Here is a 25,146-nt window from a genome sequence, read left to right on the forward strand (position 1 = left end):
TGACATCTGCTAAAAAGATGAGACCTGGCATTTTTTCCATTGCAAATACTTCAGAAAGATTTATTTTCTCTTAAATTAAGAACTTTTTACATGGTTTTTTTGTAGAGAACACAGCATGTTGGGGGAAAAAAGGAAAAAAAAGTAATTTTCTTGACATTTTTCAAAGTCTAACACATTCCTTCAGGCATAAAGTTTATTTTTATGTCTCCCCAGCAAACTACTGTGCAAAAGACTCAAATTTTGTTTTGTTGTTTCTGTTTCATTTCAGTTTTCTTTTTTTTTAAAGAAAACTAGTAGAGTTTGTTTACTTCTTGTGTAAAAGAACTGAAAAATATGCAGGTCTTTTGAATGACTTCAAGAATAACAGAATAGTTAAAATTTCCCACAGAAAGCAGCTCTCTGTGCTCTTAAAATATCAAAGTGTTTCCAGGACTTGTACTTCCATCTTTTATATCCCTTTCATTTCAGAGGCCGTTGTGTCCTTATAAAGGGCATTTCATATTCCCTGGTGGGAAAAAGTAAGAATACTTTTTAAGGCAGATTCTTGTGAACAAATACACGACCCTACTTGTAATCTATTGTAATGCTTTTTGTAATAAAGATTTCTTCTCTTTTCAAATACTGCCTCACTATAAATCTGTTCATAGGGGCCTAGGAAATACCATGTTGGATGTATGTGGATATACCCTGAAAAGGGTATACCTAATTTAGTATTCTCTTACAAGAAGTGTCTTGCCAAGGAATTAAATGTGTTAGAAATTTGAAATTTCTGTATACTAAGAAAGCAAGATTTCCAGATTTCAGTACAACTCAGCTGACATATGCCAGAATCCTAAGTTTTCTTTAGCATTGAGTTTTGGAATATATAAGAATATACCTGCTAAAGACACTTTAAATCTAAGACAAGTCTTATGATGGTTGAAGAAATCCAAAGCAGACAAGTCTTTTCCAAACATCTAACAAGTAATTTATTCTGTGCCGTAAGAAACGAATTAAACTTCTCCCTTGTATAACTGGGGATGTTCTCTTTTATTCCTATATCTGTCTAATCCTTTTTACCAATATCTCAGTCTCAGTGAATTAATTCTTTGCTTTAGTGTGACATGCTTGGTGTATTTAGCCCTAAGACAATCTAGGGGTGACACAGGAAATCATTGCAGGCTTTCCCCAGAGTATATTCTGCTCTAGTCTTCAAGGAATCAATCCTGCAATGAGAAATTGAGAAGAAAAACAAGAAAAAGTGCTGGAGGCTGACTGAAAGACTGCCTTTACCTTAATAGCAGAGAAGAAAGTCCTGCAAAAATACCCTGGATTTCTGAGTATCATGTGACCCCTTAAGAATCCCTCCAGGTTGATGTAAGCTGCTTTTTAAATGAGAAAACAGTGATCCCTGGAAAGGCTAGCTTTGTTTTGCAGGCGCAGAATGTTTTCTGGAGGTATTTAGGATACAGTTCACCTTACAACAGAGACTCTGAAAAACATTTATGCACAAGATAGGCTTCATTTCAGTCTTGCTGCAAGCACTGAAATATACAGTTCTTGAGCTGATTTTCTGTTTTGAAATAAATGACAATTTAATACTCACATAACTCAATGAACAGAAAGGCTCACCCTGGGGCAATGATGATGGTTGGTCCAATTTGCCATCCCATGAGTAATTAAGCCTTCCCACCCACACTGAGGTTTGTGTCATTCATGCCCACTGGTCCTTCCATCATTCACGGATCATCCTTATCTGTCGTTAAGATGCCATTATCTGCATCCTGGGCTGCATCAAACGAGCAGGGACAAGCAGGTTGAGAGAGGTGAATCTGCCCCTCTCTCCATTCTCATGAGACCTCACCGGCAGTGCTGTGTCCAGCTCTGGGGCCCTCAGCACAGGAGGGACATGGAGCAAGGGCAGAGCAGGGCCACAAAGATGATCAGAAGAATGGAGCACCTCTCTGACTAAGACAGGCTGAGAAGGCTGAAGCTGTTCAGCCTCGGTAGGAGAAGGCTCCACAAAGACTCCACGAATCGTGCTGGCCTTCCAGTACTTAAAGGGAAGAGCAACTTTTTACACCAGCAGATAGTTACAGGACAAGTGGGAATGGCTTTGAACTAGAAGGAGAGAGATTTAGATTTTATGTTAGGAGGAAATCATTTCCTCAGAGGGTACTCAGGCACTGGAACAGGCTCTCTAGAGAATTTGTGGATGCTCATCCTGGGAAGTGTGCAGGGGCCGTAAACAAGCTGGTATAAAGTGTCCCTGCCCATGGTGGGAGGGATGGAACCAGATGATCATTAAGGTTTCTTTCAGCCCAAGTCATTCTATGATTCTATAATGAAAAATAACAGATAAATTTAGCAATTAAATTAGCCTACTGTGCCTACAATATTTTAATTACTTCAGAGTAATTTTAATGTTCAGAGAAGAGAAATTTCCTTTCATTACTATATTTATTTATGAAATCATGAAATTCTTTACCAGCTGATCATAGAGGTTTGAATGGAATATATAATATAGATAATATATATTATAGCCTTTCAGATATATATTCAGACTTATTTATATATATCTATATTTTTAGTGAGATAAATTGGTAAACTTATTTATTGAGTAAAAATGTGTTGCAATAATGCCTAGGATTAGGGAAAATAGAGAAGTGTTGAATGAAACTTTACTATATGATATGATATGATATGATATGATATTATTTTGTGATTCTACAAAAATTAAAGACTTCTAAACATATCCAGTTCACAAACAACAATAAATTTAGCTAGACCTTTTCACTTTTTGCTTACATAGTGACTTTTGTTATGAGTTCCAAATCACTCTTAACATCTCTTCCTCTCCGTAAGTGCCTCCAAATATCATTCACTACTAGTGCTTTCAGGATTTTCCCTTCACATTTTATCTGAATTTATTGCTAAGACAGAGTACTACAGTACTTTACAGTATTAGGAATTATATTATCATATGTCCTCCTCATGTTTCTAACAGATATAAGGCCTTCTTTTCTCACAGTCCCCAACCCTATTTGCACTTCCTCCTAATATGTTGCTAAATTCCAAGTTTCATCAATTATATTATTTTCCTTGTTCAATCACTACAGAAGATATAAGTTCAAATATTACTTTTTGTGTATTTCAGTACACCTTTGATATTAATTTATAGTTTTCATATAGACCCCAATCCACTTTTAAATGTGTTAAAACCTAAACCAACATGAATTAAGTTTTATAGAAATATGAGTAGTATCCATAACTTCTCACTTAATACTTTAGTTTACCCATTTTACAACTCCCCTCCCCCAAAAGCTGTGTAATGTTTATAGTATTAGAATTAAATAAAAACAGAATGCCATTATAATTAATAAAATTTTGTTACTTTTACAAAGTGGTATCCTTTCAGGGTTTTTTAATAGTTTTACTAATCTAGAAACTGGATTCTTAGAACACTGAAGTTAACTAATTTACTATCCTTTGTTATTTATTTACTTCAACAGTCTATAAAACACATTTCCTGGAACACTGTATTCCTGCAAATTCAGATTTGGATTCCTCCTTACTTTTATATTGGTCTAGAATCTTAATCCTTAATTTCTCATTCCTAAAAAAAAGCTTTTTAACTAGATATTTTAAACAAGATTATTATCATCCCTTTCAGTCTTTTCGGCATTTGTTTTTTCCCCTATGATGTTGTTAGAAAATCCTTATTATCTTAACCCCTTTGGCTAGCATTAATCCATTTCTCTTTTTATACTGCCTTATCTTTGCCCTACAAGCTTTAACTTCGAATATTTTTGTCTGGCTGCCTCTTCTCTTTCCCCTTTCCAGAACACTATTCAATAGTGATTGCTTATCTTGTCTTTCAGCGCCAGAAGCTACCAACAGCACAGTACAGCTGTGACATATCACAAGCAAAAGGGAAGGCACACAAACATGCCTCTCTTTGTGAGAATGATGTAAAATACTGTAGAAAAACTACTAATTTTTTTTTTTAATGCAACCTCTTGGCATCACTGAACCTGCCTTGCTAAATAGCAAATGGTTTCAAAAATCTATACATTAAGGATAGCCATAATTATTTTTGGAAAACTGTCTCTAGAATTTTTTATTCGCTGTTCTTCAAATTAACTATTTTGGCCATTCTTCCCACTGTCATTGTGGTTTAGGCCATTTTTCTAATAGTTAGAATACTACAACCTGAAGCATGATAAAGAATAATTGAAAAAACCCATGGTCCATTACAGTGACTGACAGAAATAACAAAATTCACTGACAACATACATACTAGATTTGATCATGGGTCTGGTTATTTGCTTAATCCTGACATACGTACAAACCATTAGGGATCAAAACAACCTCACCATGAACTAAGGAGAAGACTGAAATAAAATATACAACTCAATTAGTTTCACCCTGAGCAAGGGATTCAACTACATAGCCATCAGAGCCCTTCAAACCTAAATTTACCTATGAGTCTATTTCAGATAATTTCAAAAGCATTTTTTTAATCTATTCAAAAAATAGGTCAACAAGTAAAATTTTAGCCCTAAGGTATCAACCTTAAGATTTCTTCAGTTTATTATCTCCTCTGTTAATATCAATACAGTCAACTACTCTCAAACATAAAAGAACCCCAAAATCTTGACATGCATTCATATATTAAAAAATCTCAGCCATAACCTGGAAAACTTGAACTCTTGTCTTCTGTGAGTGCTCAATACCTGAATTCTGTGCACCACATCACACCAGGGGAATGCTAAAATATAACAAAATTGTGAATATGGATTCTGAAGAGATTTTCCAGGGATTGCTATCAGTTCTACATGCTCACTTGCAATAAAAAATGTACAACTAACTATTTTCACCCAGCTGATGTTGTAAATGATTCAAGCTCCCAACCTGACTTATCAATGTTTTCCAGAGGTTATTACCCAATTTTAACTTTATATCCATTCAGAGCAGAATCTAAACAAACCAATCAAACAAAACAAACAAAAAGACCCAAAAGGTTCCCTCAAAACCCCAAACCAAATCTCCCCCAGAACCCCCCCAGAAAATCAACCTCTCAACCAAATAAAGAAAAACAGAAAAAAAAGAAAAAGAAAAAGAAAAAGAAAAAGAAAAAGAAAAAGAAAAAGAAAAAGAAAAAGAAAAAGAAAAAGAAAAAGAAAAAGAAAAAGAAAAAGAAAAAGAAAAAGAAAAAGAAAAAGAAAAAGAAAAAGAAAAAGAAAAAGAAAAAGAAAAAGGAAAAAGAAGGCAAAACCCTCCCCAAAAGTAAAGCTGTTTACAAACATTTTGTTTTTCTAAATGGAGAGCTAGAACAGCTGCAAAGAAAACCAGCACTTCTAAAATTTATGTTACAAGCACTGAAATGGTTGAGGGTAGCCTCAGATACCATGATCTTGTTCTCATAAACTTCTCAGACTTACTAGTGGAGGCATAAATCACCTTTTGATCACTGTATATCAACAATTTAGGCAAAAATATAGGAAACAGTCTAATGTACATATAAAGGGGTAAGACTGACAGTAAATTCAGGGAAAAGTAAATTTAGTTTAATGGCGCTGGAAAATATGTTTAAACATTTTAAGTGCATATTTCTCAGTGAGCTGGCATTGATTTTTTTACAGGTTACCGTGGATTTGTACATTAATGGAGCACATAATTGTTAGAACTATACAGCTGAGTTCTTTCTGTGCTTAGCACATGACTGATCAGTGGTGTGCACAGAAATGAAATTTCTTGGGAAACAGATATGTGCACTCAAAGGCTGTAGGGGATACCTGTGTGGACAGACATTTATGTATGATATCTGGCCAGAGTTCAAGATTCGTGCTACTAAATCTTCACCTGGGAGAACCAAGATTACTTTACATGTGGCAATGTGTTGGAGACAGAGTGACTAAAACAAGGGAGGAGTAATTTAGAGCATCTTCTTGAATAAAAAACAAGCAGCTATTCAGTAATAAAAATGAAGATTAACTGAGTAAAGACAGCTCCAAGCACAAGAGGGCTCCTAGCACCACTGCCAGTCAAAAGCACATAGACGTAACATTGCCCTGAAAAGGTCATCGGTCCATCTGTTTCTTTGGCAGAGGTGACAACCAGCCCACATGGATTACTCTCTCCTAACAGCATTTAACATTCCATAATTCTCAAATCAAACAGAGTCAATCCCATAAAAATCCAGGGGACAATCTAAAGAATTTCCATTGTGGTTATTGCCCCCAATGGGCCTGAAGGATCACAGATATTATTCTATAGGAAAAAAAAGCACTGGTTTTAATGGTCTCTCATCACCTAGGCCCTCCAAATGAAATTGTAAATGATGTCTCTATATAGACAATTATTTCAATTTCTCTGAACTTGTAGTGAGTTTTATCATAAATAATTTAAAACCGAAAATGAACAACATATATTGAACTATTTGTTTTAATAATATAATTTGTTGCCCATTTTTACCGATAAATGATTGTATTTCCATGTTGTTTATAATTCATGTGATTCCAGAGACTTATGTCCTTCAGATTAAGGTATTGTCAGATTTGAGTAGACTACAGTGCATTTACCCATGACAGATTTATTAAAAATGTAGTGATTACTTGTGATAGTGAAACAACTGCAGTAAGAAAAACAAAACCTTGATTAAATAACACCTGCACTTTTGGCTTATGCTAACAACTAACTCACTTGTAACTGTGCTTCTATATCAATACAGAAATTAATGATTGCTATAAGAAATCTAGAAATTTCATTGTGAATTTCAGTTTTAAGAGAGTGTGTGGCTCGTCCTAGCAGTTCTTGTGCTTAAGCTGATAAGCACCCAAAACCAAAGAACATGAGACTCTATGCCTAACCTTCTTCCCTTCAATCCTACTGACAACAGAAGACATTAAATACTAACACAAGCAAGGCTTGACAAGCAACATCATTAAAATCCCGAAGGTTACTGCAAATGGATTAACTAACAATATTTGCACATGGTCTAGATACCTGCTAAAAGAGAGCTGAGCAGAATTGAAAGCTGCATTTCAAGCAAGTGGTGCAGATGACCTGACATTAGCTCCTGAAGAGCCTATGTGGGAACATTCCTGTTCCCAGTGGCCTAAATAAAGGCTTTCAGGACTGCACACTGAACTCTGTTCCCTCTGGGAGCTTGGTCAGGGACCTAGGTGAACACATGAGTGAGAATTGTGACAGAAAAAGGTACATGACCTGCTGTAGACCAACCTCCACATGCTCTTGGGCAATGCTGTATATCTGAGAGAATATTGAGCTGGTCCCAAAGACGACTTCTTTCTTAGAAAAATACACAGCCATAGAAAAAGATGGAATATACCCTTTACATATAAACATGCTCTTTAAAGGAAGTAACTCTTGGGGGGGAAGAGTTGCATGTTTGTGGCTGTACTTAGCCTGAGGAAACTTAAGCCCTTGGTTTTTTGGGATACTGCTCTCACTAGTAGGCAAAGGGCTCATGTAAGGTGTCAGTAGCTTCTGGAATTCCTATGAAACTACAGCACTGCGAGACATAAGAAAGCAAGATTTATGGGGTCAGCAGGAGCAACTCAAAGGAAACACACTATGTACTGGAGGTTAAAGTGATTCCTGACCATGGGAACACTAGGCTGGGACGTAGGGACACATACACGTAGGGAACACATAAATTCCCATCCCTGCTTAGCCCACTGCAACTTGGTTGCCTGACCACACTCTACCATTACAGCAGTACCAGGCCCTGCAGAAATGAATGAGGCATGGGCTGGAAGGCATATCCTGCCTTTTGTGACTGAAACCTTTCTTGTGCATAAAACCAATGGAGAAAAACAGGGGAAGCAGATGGCACAGGGCAATGGGAAGAAAGAAACAGATTTGCCAAGAACACAGAGGAATGATGGGCAAACTAGAGCTGGGAATACTGGACTCTTCAGTGACTTCAACCAGCTGTGTGACTGGAGTAATGAGGAAACAGCAGGGGACTGGATACAGGGACTCTATTACCTTGTTCAAGCCTGCACACTTCTCAGGCTAGCTGAAATAAGACAGGTTTTTGTTTTGTTTTCAGAGTTCATTCATTTGTAATTCCTATGAAGCTTCTGTGTTTGTTTACTTCACCTGTGTTATGCCCCAGATGTGATAAACTGTAAGCTTAGAGCACTAATAAGACTGGTGCTCTGTGAAAGTACAAGCTTCTGGGAAATCTGAGGGTTTAGCCGAAAGAGTAATGTAAAGAGCTAACAACCCAGACACAAGGAAAAGTACAGGGTGACCAAAGGGGGAAAAAATCAAAACCCATGCTTAGAGCGACTATAATTTCAAGGGAAGCTTAAGTAGGTGTAAACCTCATGTTAGGAGCTGCAAACCAAGAAGCATGCTCACTATTTAGCTCCATCGGGGCACTGTGACAATTTCTAACAGAGAACTACAAGTTACAAATACCAAATACGCTGAAACGGACTTTGTGGCCTGAGGGTCTGTCTTATGAGGGGAACAGTGTGTGATCATCCTTCAAGTTAGCATGCACATAATGTATTCTCTGATCAACACAGCACTTTGTGTCTTCGCCAGCACATCACTGCTACCATGAGCAATGTGTGTCTGCCAAAGGAACAAAGAAGAATACCGGGAGTCTTTTTAACTGCATGCCAAAAGGATCCCTGTCCTGAAATGGCAGAATTCCAGACTGTATCACAATACCAGCCACAATCTTGGTGTCATATCGCAATAGTGTCTTTCAACAGAAGAGACTTCGCATCTCCAGTATTTTTTCGTAAAGAAATCTCCAGTCTACCCTCGGTCTATTCACCATTGTTTAATTTATTTATGCATTTCGAATTAATCCACATAAAACAAATAATACCTTTTAAATTTTTATCTTTTAAGTTAATTTGAAATCTGATTTTCTTGGTGTAAATATCTGCATAGACTTCAGAATAGAACACTGATTCTCTCTAATTTGCCAAAAAATTATCACCTTTCATTATTTGCCTTTAAAATGCACAAAGACTGTAAGCAGTCACGACACATAAGCTCAGGACTTGTAATGATAACTGAGCTGTGATGAAAGATCGGACAAGACTTCTAAATCCTTGATTGGTCTCAGACATGTAACAAAGACCTATGTTAGCAGAGCTATGCAATTCACAACATTATGTTCTGCTAGCAAAATAACTTCCGTTTTTTGAGATCAGTCCTAGCCAGAATAATAGCGACCAGATCTTTAAAAATATCCACATTTATTTTAACGTAAAGTTATTTTCTATGATTTTCTATATCCATCTATTTGAAGTGAAATATTGGGGTTGAAGTGTACATGGAATAGAAAATAAACCTCAGATATGTAAAAAATCATTTGAAATGATGTCACAGCATTACTGCAAGATACACAGCTAGGATTTTTGAAAATGGCAGTTAGTAATCTCTGAAACCTAACAATTGCTATATAGTGTTTCTGCAGATAGCCAAAACACCTTGCATGCTTGTTGTGGAGCTCTCACCTCATGGCATCTGAGTAAATTACAAATTCTGTTGTTAAGATGATCTTTCTGTTGTATTTTTTGATAAATTCTCGTGGATGTTAGGATGTATCCTAACATCCTTTACCGGCATATATTCTTCCACACTTCATATTGTAATAAATATCAACTTCCAATACTTCATAATTTAATGCTTTCTTCTTAGGATGAACTGCCTGACAGTGGCTGTCATCTCAAATGACTGTCAACTTTGTGTTTAGACATGTATTCTAGAGATAAATACAACCTCAAATTTACACAAAAACAAGATGTAAAAAGCATCTATTTCTACAGCAGTTGTAAGTCATAGTCAAACATCAGCCAATTGCTCCTAAAGAAATTCTTGTTTTTATCCAGATGTGTGATACGATTTGTCAAATACAAATCAATAATGTGACACTACTTCCTTCTTTTCATCTAGCAAAAAAATGATGCAAGTTTAAGAATGCTAAAATTTTGCAACAAATTCCATGGCAGTTTCTGGACACGTTCAACATAAAAGGGAAAAATTACAATGATGATAACCACTGCCATTCTTCATTATTCTAAATCTATTTTAGTTTAGCCCTGTACGGCAATACATCCAGCACTGCAATTGCCATTAAAAGGCCTCAGGACATGTCAAGTATTGTCTGAACTTGTTTTGTTCTTCTTGGAGCTTTGTTCAGTTTGTTTAATGACCAGACAGCTATTGCCTGATTTGTTTAACTTTTGCTCATCTTAGTAGAGCCATATTCTTTTCACAGAGGGTAGCAGCAAACAGTTATTGTGTATTTTACCCCAGCGCAGCAGTGCAGTGCGGAGGAGCACAGTGCAGGCAAAGAGCACAATGGGGGGCAGAGGTGTCCAAGCAGGAGACACTGGGGGCACTGCAGGTCTGGAAGGGTCAGTGAAAGGCAAAAGATGGCTTTGGGCATCCCAGAGCTAATGAATAATAATATACTAATGGTCATCTAAAGCTGTGCAAATCTGGGAGCCACACAAAACTGAGTCCCAGGGTAACAAAAGCAAAGAATATTTATTGAACTCATGTAAGGCAGTCTATATATAGTAAATTAATTGCTATTATTGATATTTATTGATATTGATTTAATTTGATTGCAATTTATTATTGTTGATGGGATTAATTCCTAATAATATTTAGAGAAAATATTTTTAATAATAAAATAATGGCTTCCTGTTCTAATATTGATTAGACATATTTCAGGAACCCACATCTCCAATTGAGAGCATTTACCAGCAAACTTGCTTTTAATTAAATACCATTTACATGAGTAATGATGTTGATTCAATGAGTTTATTTATATACAAGTGAACACAAAAGGAGGAATTTAGTAATGTCTGAAAAATATTTAGATCCTACATCCTGGCATGCTTGGATCCCTGTCATATCTTATTTATTCCAGAAATTCAGTTATTGTAAAGCTACATGTAATGTTACCAGACCAAAACCTACTTTTTGCAAGTATTCAGATTTCACATGGACAAAAATCCATTATCCAAAAGCTTAAAAACATGAAATAGTAGATAAACGTCAAAGCCCTTCATTCTCTTCATCTGTTTCATCTGACAACCAATAAACTCACACATTCATTTCAACCACCAGAAAATAGTCAGGGAAAACATGGATTTGATTTTCATCAAACCATGAGGGGAAAAAAAAGACTTTCATGTTTAGCAGTAATGGCATAATCTATATACTCTAAGTAACAGTGTGACACTGCCAAGCAAAACTTTGACGTACCTCATAATATTACCAGAAGGCAAGGCAGTACTATTATAACAACACCACGGTAAAGGAACATCAAAAAGCATTTACAAAAGAAATCAAGTATGTTTATATGCTTCATCAAGACCCACACTGAGACTGAGGACCTCCAAAATGTTGATTCCAGGGCAGCCCACACCCACTGGTGTTTAAGAGCCTCGAGGCAGCCTCAGCAAGGCGCACACAAAGGTCTGGGTGCTGCCTCACAGTGACAAGCAGCAAACTCCTGAGCACAGTGATTCCAAAAGGTGGTCTTGGATCACACCAGCTTGACCAACCTTTTCACAAGGCACAACCAGAGATGGCATCCTATTTTTATAGGGGCACCGTCCTTTTATAATTGTCTGTATACGAACTGTCAACCCAGGCCTGAATGTCTTGTGAACAATTGCAGCACTTGGAGCAATCTGGCTCTGCTTCTCAGAAGGTTCTCTCTGGTCAAGGAACAGGAATATTGTTGATTTTTCCCAATTATGAAGCTGTTCCAACTTTCATGAAAATATTAAAGATTCAGTGAATACATAATTGAAAATTCATTTACAAGGCAGGAAACACTGGTTTCCAGAGCAGATTCCAATTATTTTTAGGTACATTTAACTCTCCCAGGACAATAATCACCAAACTTTTCTGAGTATGATTCTGTTCCAAAGGGTATAACCAGTATCTATTGCATTTATAAAACTATATAACAGCATAATTCACTGAAGCCCTATGGCCCCAAACATAACTCTCACAATCTTATCAGTTGCTGGGATTGGCTAATATCCCAGCCTTGGCACATCCCTCCCTTCCAAGGAGAGTGAAACTTTATGATATGCTCTGTATTATTAGTGAATTCCTAGACAATTGAAGCAGACAGAACAGCTGGACAAGGTTGTGTACTCACATTACACCTGCAGTGCTGAACGTTTTCCCTCTTCTCCTTTGTCAGTGTGAAGCACATCTATCAACCTTCAAACACACCAGCACAAGCATCTGCATGTTTGCCAGTTACTGCAGATATTGGCCAATGCCACAGAACAAACAAAACACTTCCAAGGATAAAAACACAACCTGTTATGGTTCAAGCTGAAGTGCCCAGCTCTGCAGACAATTAAAATCTTCCATGTGTACAGTACAGAAGGGAATGAAAAGAATAGGATAGAGAAGCAAACACTATTACAAAAAAAACAACCCCCCCCCCAACCCCCCCCCCCCCCCCAAAAAAAAGAACCATTTAAGATTCAAAGAAAAATTTCACATGAAATGCTCAGACTTCAGATTTTCCAAAAGCCTTTCTGGAAAAAGTAGTCTTGCACAAAGTGATATTGTTTCTCATAATCAGTGAACAGCATGAATTAGATTCTCTGATATTCTAATCTGTAATTTAAACCCTTTCTAACTGCACTACTGGAATGACCTGCAAAGGCTTTGCTGACTTATCCCCAAGCACTCCGTGCACACTTTCACTGCGATCTGCACCATTCTTTAATCGTCAGTGGGAAGCCCTGGATAAACATGTATCTTGGACTCTATTTTGAAGGATCTGCCAGTAATACTGTAATCAAACATGGTGCAACTGCCTAGAAACACAGTATAATGTAATTGGCTGCCAACCTGTACAAAAGAGCAGGCAAGGGTAACATGTATCAACCACTTTTTGATAGACTTTTTTACCTAAGGAAATTGAAACTGTGCTGAACCAGCATCGCTGCTTTTCCCCATCTCTTTTTTGTGCCACTTTTAGGTTCCAGTGGAAGCTTACCTGGGCCATTATAGCACACTTGCCCAACATCAAGACCATACATCTAAAAAACCTAAGGTGAATCATTTTCTACTTGGCTGGTATACTGACATAGCAAAGGGAAAGCAGCAAAGCCACAATGGGGCCTCAGATTATCACAAGCAACAAGTTATAGCGTACCTCAGAGAGTGACAATGGGTAACAAATTCCGATTTAACATAAGGAATGTAGGTGCATACCTACGTAATAACTATAATAATAATTATGTAGGTCTATCCCTACATAAGTGATCAATGAGCTAGCAGTACATGAAGAACAACACGTACCAGTCAGCTCCCAAAATGTTTCACATCTCCCAAAGAATTAAAGAGAGCAATTTAGCAAAAATTGCCCAAAAGTGGGTGACACGTTCACCCCATTGTCACCAATTTTTTACTAAGCTACCAGAAAATGGATGCTGTTCAAATTTTATTTTTTTTTTGTTGTGTTTTCTGCCATTTCTAGGAGATATAAATAAAATTTGGACTTAATTACTGAAAATAGCTTGCATCCAAATTTCAGCTGCACGCAATTTCAACATCATCTAAGAAATACTAATTTGAGTGCATCATATGCTTTTTTCCCTTCCAGATAATGAAAAAGAAACTGAAATAAAGCACACAGAGACAGACAAACCAGCTACAACTGAAAGAAATGCAACAAGAAGCTACATAAGTGAGTTTTCTTGAAAGTACATCTGCTTTGCTCCCCCAAATGTCAAGGATGGTTTCAAAAGTAAAACTACAGGGAATTATGAAAAAGAATTTATATATTAAAATTATGAAATAATTTGCTTTTGCTAGTAGAAACACCTTATTACTTTTTCACACCTTTTTCGTCGGGTCTAATCTAATCTGTGTTTAGACCAAATTATATTGATGGAATGGTGAATTTTTCTTGAGTAAGGACAACAACTTGGCCTTTGCAGAGCAAAGTAACAACATGAATCTTGTACCCTGTTATTATTGATTGTTCTTATTAATTCTGATGGTGGCTAGTCCATCAGAAAATTGTGTCAGTAATTTGACAAAAACTTTATTTATAACTTCTCTAAAAGATTAACAAAATCGAGAAAGACTTTGAAAAATTTGACTGTCTTCCTCTTGAGATTAAACTAACATCAGAAAGGCTGAAACTCTGAAATATTCATAAATCAGTGATGCATAATTTGTAAATTTGTATTTTATATAATGTACAACTTTCTCTGTCCTAAAGAGCATTTTATATTTCTTGTTAACAGTGAATGCAAATAATGCTCAATGGAATTCTGCAGTGACCTTTGTTTTATTATAATTACTGCATATTTATAAATGAACAACTAAACTCCAATTTGAGAGCTACAACAACTTTGAGTTGGAATCCTTTGATAAAACACAACTGAATAAACTTCATAAATTTAATTCCCTAAGAAGAGAAAAAGAAAATCTTCTCTGAAAATTCCTCTGTGTATACCCACAGACAAAGCAGATTTTTCCATGCTTTTGCAAGCAGAAAACTAAACAAAACAGCAATATGGACAGATTTGAACAGAAGAGGATAAATTGCTTTAAAAAGAGCACAGGAGAACAGATTGAATGTAAAACATCATATAATCACTGTATTATATAAACGCATAAAAAAGAAATATGCAGGTGTTAACCACCACATAATAAAAAAATCCAGTACCTGTGTTATGTCATAATATAATTCCATGTAATGTCACTAAGTCTTAACAACTGAAATCCCACTAAGTAAGCAGAATCTACATCAACTTCTACTAATGGCTGTTCTACACTGGAACACTTCCACATTTGTCAAAAGCACACGAAAATCAGAGGGCAAGGTCCAAAATACAGCACACGTATTGTGGACCTTTCCCACCCAGATAAAGGGTAATTGGGAGCATTTGAAGACAAAAGGCACACCTTACTGGTACCAGAAAGGCCAACAAAAAAGGCAGGACTGGTGTGAAATACCTCATGGTACAGGACTCAGAACTATCAAGCACTTGTTCCGTGGAAGCAGCAGCAAGACAGTCTGAATTCCGTTCCTAATTTGGATATTTGCTTTGACTTCATTTTTAACATTTAATTTGTTTCTATACCTTACCCATTCTTTATCATTGGTTTCTGTTTATATCCTGCATTTCTTAGAGTGGAAGTTTGTAGCAGCATTTATACCCAGTTGAGACCAAGTCTAACAATGTTTGAGTGCAATAATGTACACAAACAGAGGTTTAATTCAAGGAAAAATGAAAGGTTGAGAAACTAAAATCCTGGTTTGGGTCATAACATCCTATTCAACTGAAGCCATGAATGTTTTAAACAAGCAGTGAGTTGACGAAAAACTGCTATTCAAATCCTACACAAGACACGTGTGATCCCTCCTAAGGCAAACATTAGACTGAAGCTGGCTGATTTTCCCAAAAAAATAACATCATCACATTAGTGTGTGAGAAGTGCTGAACAAAATACTGACAGAATCTGTGATACCAAAGAAATTACTACATAGAGAGAGAGAAGTACAATTACTAATAAAGTATTTAAATACCTGAAAGCAAAGCCATTTATACAGGCTTTTTTGTATCATAAAGGAAATGGCTTGGGTATTTTCATTTTTCAAAGCCATCAGACTATTCACTCATGGATTGATCCAAATCCAACTGAATTCCATACACACACATGAAGTGCTGGTTACTCTTGCACACAAACTTCTAAACTTCATGCCAAAACACAAATCTTCATAGTTTACTGAAGTAAATCAGGTGGAAATAATCAATACAGCACAAAGTAAAATAGAGTCATTAGTGATAATCACATATGATAATTTAAAACAAAGCTAAGGCTTATTAAAGGAGGCGCTGATCATAACTGCTTTTTCTACAGTGCACTGCATCAAGAAAAGAATTTGAAATAGAACTCACATGACTGTGATAAAGCACCCTATTATGAGTGGTTCAGAATGGCTCAAATATGTACTAAAATTATAAAGTTTTAGGTGATCATTTTCTTCTAGCAAAGTAAGACAAAATAGGGCATAATATGTAGCACATGTGAATCCACAGGAGATACAAAAATATTTCCTTCCATGGGGAACCATACTCACAAACATGATCTCTTTAGCTGATTCTGTTAATGTCGAGTGATATTTTTGGCCATGAGCATTTTAGCAGGAACAATATTTATGTAAAAAAAAATTACTTAAAGTGAAAATTCTTTTCTTTATAGTCTCGATTTTCAATGAAATTAAACAGCTCATTACAGTGTAATAACAAAACTGCTTAAAACTGCTCAAAACCTGCATGGTAACCACTTATTTCAGTATTTCAGTTTAAAGTTTTTTAAAAATATTTTGTAAAATATAATGAAAAATACTCTTCACAGAAAATTCAAAAGTGTGTTTTTCTCATCCTCCTTTGTTCCCTTGAACTCATGAATAAAAGCGCCACTGTAGGCAGAAGAATTTAAAAATTATTAAGCTTCTTTCAAGTATGTTACTTGTACTCATTCAATATTTTTGACAACTGTTCTATTTATTTTTGATTTTCTAAATTTTATTTTAGTCTCAAATAGTTGTTGCACGCTAAATATTAAATATTCCTGTCAAAGTACATGGTTGTTAGACTCCATTTTGTAATCTTTGATCTTACTAGACAAATCCTTCACTGATTTAACAGTTTTAATCCTGTGATGGAGCCATGATATGACATGCTATTACTGACTATGACTTCCTGACTGGGGATGTCCAGCCTACTCATCGAGCTAGTAACCTCTGGGTATGTGATGAATATTATGAATTCATCTCAAATGCGTGCAACAGGAAGTGGGCATTCATGGAATGGCACATAAATAAATGCAGACATGTCATGAAGGTTCTATAAAACTGTGTGCATCCTATATCTTACTATTATTCAACAGTGTGACATAAACTGTTATTTTAAAGACCTATCTATTACACTAAATCCTCTATTAAGATCTCTGTGTTGTCAGATTTGAAATCAGGGGGAAAAAAATCAGTTGCTGAATACTGAGATGCTGGTACACAGTGAGCTCTTAGAATTTCTGACAAAGTAGACCAAAGCTGCATTTCTAGCATAATAAAATGTCCCTACTACAATTATTTTAGACCATGTGAACACAAAATACAAGATTAAGCCTGGAGCTCCAAATGATGAAATTTAATAAATGTGAACATCGCTTATTTTTTTCCTCTTGGATGTAAGTAACAGGTCAATTCTTTTAGGAGGAACCCATCAGATCTGGCAGTAAACACAACAGGAAACTCTCTATAGTTTCTGTCTAAGTAACTATTACAAAACTCCACAATAATATTATGGCCACAATAAGAAAAAAGATTTTTGGATTCCCTCTTGGATTGACTACATGTTTACTAGTCTTGGAACTGAGTCCTGTCTTACTGACAGAAACCTCATGACGTACTTCAGTCACAGCACTAAAGATCAAGAGGACAAATTCCCCACAGCCCTCAAATTTAGGGTCCTGCCAAAGTATTCACTGAGATCTATTTGCCAGTGCTTTGATCCAGGGTAAGCATCTCAAATGCAAGGCCACAGAAAAGGATCTAGATACAAGGAAACTGGGTCTAAGTAAAATGGTAGCGATTTTCAACATTGCCTTAATTAATGACACCAAAGATGATCTTCCTACAGAAGAAATGCTGAATAAACCACATATTTCCAAACCATTTCATTAAAAGCAATAGTTACAGCTTCTACTTTTTTGACCTAGATCCTTTCATTGTTCAACACTTCAGAACATTTAGAAACACAATGATCCATTGTATACTTGTCACATCTTTTGTAAAATGCAACACTTCTTAAAAAGGAAAAATACCGACTTTCATGCATTTTCCTAAGCCTGTTATCATATTCAAAATTGTAAAAGTCTTCATAGGTTCAAAATAGAAACAGTTGGCTGTAATCTAAATGCTCTCTATTTACATAAGGGTTCTAAAATGTGACTGAAAATAGTTTTGGGGAAAGATTTTACACTCCATACAGTCAAGATTGATGAAAGCAATTCTGATGGATGGGAAGGTTTGCATAATACTTAGAAAGCTGTCAGGTCTTTGTAATTCCTTTCCAAAAGTCATTTCTAGGCAATGTCAGTACCAAACCTCAAAATAATGCACAAATTCATAAAACACAGTCTTATCAAATCTAGAGCACTTTCTCCATAGTAAACTCCATTTCCCTTAAAACTCAACTTACACTTGCAAAACTGTACTTTTAGTTGCCACTATGAACAGTAACAACCATTTCTTAGTTAATGGTCTATCTTATTAATGCCCCCTGTGCCAATCTAACTTGAACTAGATTGTCTGTGAAAACAAAATTTGTATTTCTTGCCTTAATGTTTGCTGACAGAAGTGATGAACTGCATCCCGTTTGTAGCAAGAGCATTCTATGTTTTGATTCCTCAATAAGGCCTTGATCTGAACCACAAACCAGCTTTTTACAAACAGATACACCTGACTGATGTGCTTAATGAATGCAACTGTGTCTACAGAAGACAAAGTCTAAACACACCTCCCTTGCAGATTTTTAGCTTTCTGGGAAAGGGAAAAAATGTTTTAGACACTGAATGGAAAATAAAAAGCTTACTGCTAACTGAGAAGTACTCTGAAGCTTAATTTGCAAACTGATTATAACTTTGAGTAAAAATCTGATGAAAATTTTCGAAATGCATTAACTGAAGTAATTCTAATAGTGTAAAAATTTTCCTCAGTACAAAACTGGCTCCACTAAATAAAGTGATAAACAAGCAAATCAAACCTTCCACCGACCAAATGAAATTTCCACCCTCCATTTCTCAAGCTCATGTGCAGGAGAACCCAAGAGTAGGAACAAGAATCAAAATATGCCTGAAATTGGAAGCAGAATATGCTGGAAACGCGTTTCAAAATTTAAGGGAAGAAAAAAACCAAAGAAAAGCTTGCCCTAAGCTTCCTCTGTCCTTTCAACTAACCACGTTTCTGAAACACATGCTTTAGCCTGGATACACTTATCCCCTTGGAATTTGGTGTATTTTGGGAAAAGATCTGAGAGCCCAACGTGCCTGGGCCGCCTCGCCCCCCGCCCCACGAGGGAGCCGCTGCCAGAGGATGGAACCGGAGGCAGGGAGGAGAGATGGACACGCGTCCCGCGGAGCAGACCGGGGGATGCGGGGGATGTGTGGGGATGCGGGAGGATGCGAGCGATGCGCGCCCGCCCTCCGCAGGGCCCCGCGCTCCCTGCGCGCGTTCCATGTTCTCCGCGCTGTTCCTGCTCTCCGCCTGGGGCCGCGGCTCCCCCGCGCTTCCCGTGAGTCACACGGCCGAGCCCGGGGGCGGAAGCGGCGCCTCCCCCCGCGGACGGGCGGTGCGAGCGCCCCGCACCCGCGCAGCGTGTGAGGCACCATCCCTTCCGCTGCTGCGGCCGGGGCTGCCCCGCCCGCCGGGCACTGCTCCGCTCCGAACGGCGTGAGCTACCATCCCCGCCACCCAACGGGCCTCTCTAGGGGCTTTCTGCGGCAGCCGGGCCGCCCCCGTCCCTCAGAACCGTTCTGGTCCGGGCCGGCGGCCGAGCGCGGAGCCGCAGGACGCTCCAAGCGTCCCGCTCGCCAGCCTTCCCCTCCCCCGGCCCTGCCCTTGGCCGCTGGCACCGCGGCAGCTGGAGCAAGTTCAGCTTTTCTTCTCCCACAGCACTGGGGCTTGGCTGCCCTTAAAGAAAATCCTCTCCTAACAACGTGTCAATGTTACATTCCTCCACAAAGCAACTTCTATTAGGGGGGCTGGGAGCTTGGCACTGCCTCGCCACAGACTGAGAGCTTTGTGGCTATGCAAAAAACAAGGAGAGAGGGAACATTTCCTGCATTAAAATGCAACACCCCGGGCTCGATGATTTATCCTCACCCTCCCCCCATTCCCGCATGGCAGCTCTGAAGGACCCCCTCGCCAAGAGCCTGCATCCAGTGCCCCCATCTATGTTCAACCCATGCTTTCCCTGCCTCACAACCCTTCAAAGTCCTTCTAAAAATCACCCTCCCGCCCCAACCGCTCCAGAATTCAGGCTAAAACAGGAGGGACTAGCAGAGGGACTAGGTGGAAGGCTGCCATGATAACTGCTGGATCCCTGACTTCCCACCCTTCCGCAGCAGCCCCCTGCCCTTTTTCCAGCAGGGCCATGAAGCAGCTGCTGGGACTGGAGCAGCTGCTGGGAATGACACATCAACCCCCTCCTCGCTAATACTGCAATGAGATTCTGAGCCTCCATCTCCGGGAGCGGGGACTGCCTGGGGAATGGGGGCAGGAGCAGCTCTGGCCCCTTCCCAGAGCTCCCAGGAGGTTAAACCAGCATGTCCTGCCTGGGGAATGGGTGCAGGAGCAGCTCTGGCGCCTTCCCAGAGCTCCCAGGGGGTTAAACCAGCATGTCCTGCCTGGGGAATGGGTGCAGGAGCAGCTCTGGCCCCCTCCCAGAGCTCCCAGGAGGTTAAACCAGCATGTCCTGCCTGCACAGTGCCTCGCCTCTCCAGGCATCTCAGGCAGAGGCTTCACCCTTAGGAATTGCATTTGCTCTTGGTTTATTTGTAGGTTGCAGAGGTCTGGCCCAGGGACCAGGTGTCCTGAACATGGTAAATCTCTTGGTCTTTTGGTCAGGTTGCCTGCATGCCTTTGGAAATGTTTTCCTTGCAAAGTCGAGGGATCATATCAAGAAGGCCAAGGTTCTGCAGTTGGGTGATTGCTGTAAGGAGATGGTGAGGGGGAGAGTGATTTCTGGCTCACCACCTGTGGGCATTACTGTAAGTGAGGCCTTAGAACAGATGGGTCCTGCTTGTGAGGAGTTTCAACGGTGCTCAGCAGAACTATAAGCTGTAGGTTAGGCCAGTTTAGAAATGAAAATTCAGCCTTCCCTGCCTTTAAGGGAGTGTGCATCTTCTCCAGCCCTTTCCCCTCATCTAGAGGAGAGCCAGAGTGGAGATCAACTGAAACGAATGTGAGTATTAAGGAGAGCTGGCAGCAGGACTTACACACTCGCATGGCATTCAGCCCCCCCTCCAAGGAGCACCTACCTTCCTTTGGCGGCCGCTTGGCTTCCCTGGTGAGATTGCAGACCTGGGTGGTTTGCAGCTCCTGGGTCAGGCAGCCTTCCGTCTGCTCGTTGAGGGGCAGCACCACGTTATTGAGCAACACCAGGGACTGGTCGTCTATTCCCCACTCTCCCAAATGCTGAGGGCAGGTGCATTTTGTATACATGATCCCACAGGACTCGGTTCTCCCATTTTCAGATTTCAAGCAGCTCTCCAACCAAGTGCATAACACATGGCACCCAAACTGGCTCGGGCTCACCTTGTTCAACACCAAAAATTCAAAGAAGGATTTGTGGTCTTCTTCTTTTTTGTGTAATCCTGGGAAGTTGATAGGGTAGACACGACGTATCTGAATAAAATTCTTATCATACTGCAGAAATACAAAAGCATTCTTGGAGTTGCAGAGCTGCATTATAGAATGGTTATTTTTTAAAAGATCCTTTATTTTTTCATGAGAAAAATGATCAAACTGATAAGCCAAGAGGGAAAAGTTGGAGCAGCTGAAGTCCTTTTTGGAAAATTTCAGGTAAATACTATATTTGGTTGGATCTGGATTTTCCAGCGTCCAAGTGCAGTTTGTGAAGTTTTTAGGAAACATTTCACTTACAGAATACGATCCATAAATGACCCCCTTCACCAGCGTGGAACACCAGAAGTCTTGGGCAGCATTAAATCCAAACATAACCAGTAGATAGGTGGAAAATATATAAATCAGCAAATTACGAACAGCCTTCATCCTATGTCATTTGGCCTGCAGGAGATGAAACGAAATAAAAATGCAAGTAGAATTCTTCACGCATAGAAAACCAAACTCCTTCCAATATTCGAGCCAGCTGTTTTCAAGCTTGCAGTTAGAGCCCCTTTCAGAAAGAAGGGCAGGTAATTTTTATTTTATAACGCAAGGGCCGGGGTTGCTGCTGTGTGCACAGCGCCACCACGCGGCCATCGCCGCAGACACGGCTGCCACCGACAAATTAAAACTCAACGTCTATTAGATTATTAATAGGAATGTCCTCTCCTCTCTAGGATTTAGTCATCATGGCGTGGACTAGAACTGCTCAACTTAAGCAAAAATCCAGATGCCTTACCTGACAGACCAAGAGAAGAGAAATTTATTTATTTATTTATCCAAAAAGTAAATAATTAATCGGCTGTAGTTATGTACGTGCATATACGATACCCACATGCAGAATTTCACCAGAATAGGACAAGAAAGCCAGTAGAATTTGTTATATATTGTTTTTCTCCTAAGTCTGAGAAGTAACTGAATTATTACAGCTATAATTTTAAAATGCTCAAATTACTATTTGTTACAGATAGAACATTATCTCCCATATGCCTACATGTCTTCACCGTGGCTGCCAGGTCTCTAAAAAGGCAGCAAATACTGAGATTAATGCATTAATAAAATTTTGACAGTATTGAACAAAGAAACAAAGACAGATGAATATAACTACTGCTGGTCTGACATGATCACTAAATGCCAGCTTTTTAAGATAATAATTTCAATGTGCTTCAGCCTCTAAGGATATACAAAATGGATCACAGTATTAGTATTACAATCAGTAGCTCTATGTAACTGGCCATGCTACAGCAGGATCTCTGCACCTATTGGACTGCACTTGCCCTCTGATTACGAATTACTTGCACTGTCTGATTAGCTCCTGTATTTTGCAGCCCTGAGCTTGAACAAGGAAAAAAAAATATTACATTTTCTCTGCTAGTATCTCCAAATAAAGCTGGTTTACTGCACCTGCCAACTCTCAGAGTCTCCACATGCTCTGTTTCTTTTAACAGTGGCCTAGGTTCATACAGTGAACCTGAGTTACATTTACCTCCATAATGATATAAAAAAAATTCAGGTTGAAGGTTTTCAGCATTAACCTTTGAAAAGTTGCTTATCTCTTACAAATGAGTAGTTTTTTACTCTCTGCTCTTAAAAGCAAGCAGAAAGAAGTGATACCAACCTAATTTCAAAACTCTCTAGATTGCAGTCTCTTCCACTGTTGCTCTGTGAGCAGAGGCACACACACACACAGGCACGGTTACTGAGTTTTGATGTGTGTCTTTGCCTGGCTTTTCATCTCCTCACCAAACAGCAAGGCATCTTCTGTTTCCCATTGCGTAACACACAGCAAGTCACTGGATTAAGCTCCCTTGAAGAGATTTTCCTATCTCCTAGATTATATTGCAAACTCGGAATCCTGAAATGGGTAAAAAGCAGTACCAACTCTAACCCTCTTTATAGCAGAGGTTTAAAAAAAAAAAAAAAGAAAAAGAAGCAGTCCTGCTGCTGGGTCTATCCACATGGTCAGATTTTCTCCTTTCTGAGCATCCGTCTCAGGGAATAACATGGTTCTCCTTCTCCAAACAGGGCTGGTACAGCATTTAAGGTCTTAAAGAAGAGAAACTTATTGGGAATTCTGGAAACAATTTCTCCTTTGCTGAAGCACTTTGCAGGCAATGCAGTTCTGCGCAGTGTTATTCAGGATGGTGTAGGCGTTGAAAGCCAATGTGACAATAAGTGTCTAAATTAAGAATTCCACCCATGAAAAAGGATTAATTTTATAATCTGGAAAGTAGAAAGGGAGCTTATTTGCTTTTCTGTTTGAAAAGGAAAAAAGCCTCTGACTTTTTCCATCCTATGTAATATCTGCACTAGAAAAAATAAAGACCTCTGCAGTGCTAGGCTGTTTTCTATGAAGAAATGTAAAGCCCTCATTTTAGTTGTGCATTTGTTCATGCACGGCTACTGAAACAGAGGACTGTCTTAATCCCTCTCTCCCTGTGTGCATTACACACGCACACATGCACACACACACGAACTCAGGGTGCCGGCAGCCTTCAGTTAGTTTGCAGCATTGCTAGATGCAGAGTGAACCTGCTCGCTGCAAGGATTAAGGCGCTCAGATTAAAAAGATCTTTCTTTTCCATGGAGGAAGGAGTTAAAGAATGGCCACAGAGGCTTACGGTCGCCTATTTGGGAAGGGGGAGAATTCTCTTCTGCTGAAAAGAAACGGGCATTTAGTTTGGATATTCCCCGAACTGATTTTCTAGGTGACACTGTAGTTTAGCCGAACATAGACGGCGCCATCACTCCATTTATTTTTTTTTTCCCCCAACAGAAGACCCACTGACTTCTCTTATTTTAACTTCCTATTAACCTAACAATTCCCCCCACCCCCCATACAAATTACCCCAATCGTGCACAAACCTCAGGTTTTCTCGGTCTCGCTGGAAATTACTCTCAGGGAAGCAGACCTGTCGCAAAACGGACTTCTCTAACTTTTAAACTGCAGCGCTGAAGTAAATGCGGAGATCATTTCGTATGTGCTGTCTCTCTCTCTATCCTTCAGCAACAGCCTGTCCCCCTCCTCCGCCGCCTCCTCCCCGGAATCCCAAGCTAAAAGCTCTCCAGTCGTAATCCCTGGAAATGGGAAATGGAAATGCCCGGGGCACCCTTACCTTCCACTCCGAAAGCTGTCAGGCTATTTCTCTAAAACACTAGCACCATAGGCACACGTCCCAACAACAGTGATGGAGAGATTCCCCTTCTGACGGAAGCACCGTTTCCCATTTTCCCCGGCTCAGGTTCAAAACCAAGATTTAAAAAAGCAGCAGAAGATAAAAAACGCAGCGAGAAAATCCCCGCACGCCACACGCACACCCCACCGAGGGAAAAAATCAGCTTTGGCTCCGGATCCACCAAATCCAACCACATGAAGGGAAAGAAAACAGAAAAAAAAAAAAAAAAAAAAAAAAAGAAAAACCAAAAAAACCACAACCACCTCAAACCAGCGAGACTGCAGGGGAAAAAAATGGAAGTGGCTGAGCAAGCGAAGGTTTTTTTTTTGTTTGGTTTTTGTTGGTTTTTTTTTTTTTTTTTTTACTTGAAACAAAGTCTCAGCACAGCAGCCCGATGCACGGCGACGCCAGGCAGTCGACGGTCTGAGAGCAGGACTAAGGCGCTAGTGCGGATTTGTTGGTGGGTTTTGTTGTTGTTGTTGTTGTTGTTGTTGTTATTACTAATAGACTTATTCC

The 25,146-nt window shown here is 39.0% G+C and overlaps 1 protein-coding gene across 13 annotated transcripts in view; it reads right to left on the reverse strand.

The window, feature by feature from the left end:
* The window catches only part of ADGRB3 (adhesion G protein-coupled receptor B3), a 445,578-nt gene extending 420,788 nt beyond the window's left edge, over positions 1–24,790 (reverse strand). For 11 of the 13 annotated variants that reach the window (XR_012579769.1, XM_014264918.3, XM_005483937.4 and 8 more), the window contains exons 1-2: positions 24,571–24,790; positions 21,088–21,856 (exon numbers count right to left, since the gene is read on the reverse strand). Coding sequence is in view for 12 of the 13 variants with exons in the window: in XM_014264918.3 (XP_014120393.1) it covers positions 21,088–21,841 (754 nt within the window). In the remaining variant the exon portion in view is untranslated. Of the gene's footprint in view, positions 1–21,087; positions 21,857–23,072; positions 23,332–24,319; positions 24,479–24,570 lie in introns of those variants that run through there. The other 2 variants (XM_014264912.3, XM_014264913.3) reach the window with 2 other exon arrangements.
* Between the last annotated feature and the right edge of the window lie 356 nt (positions 24,791–25,146).

This window comes from Zonotrichia albicollis, chromosome 3 (genome assembly GCF_047830755.1).
Source record: "Zonotrichia albicollis isolate bZonAlb1 chromosome 3, bZonAlb1.hap1, whole genome shotgun sequence".
NCBI classification, from domain to species: Eukaryota; Metazoa; Chordata; class Aves; order Passeriformes; family Passerellidae; genus Zonotrichia; species Zonotrichia albicollis.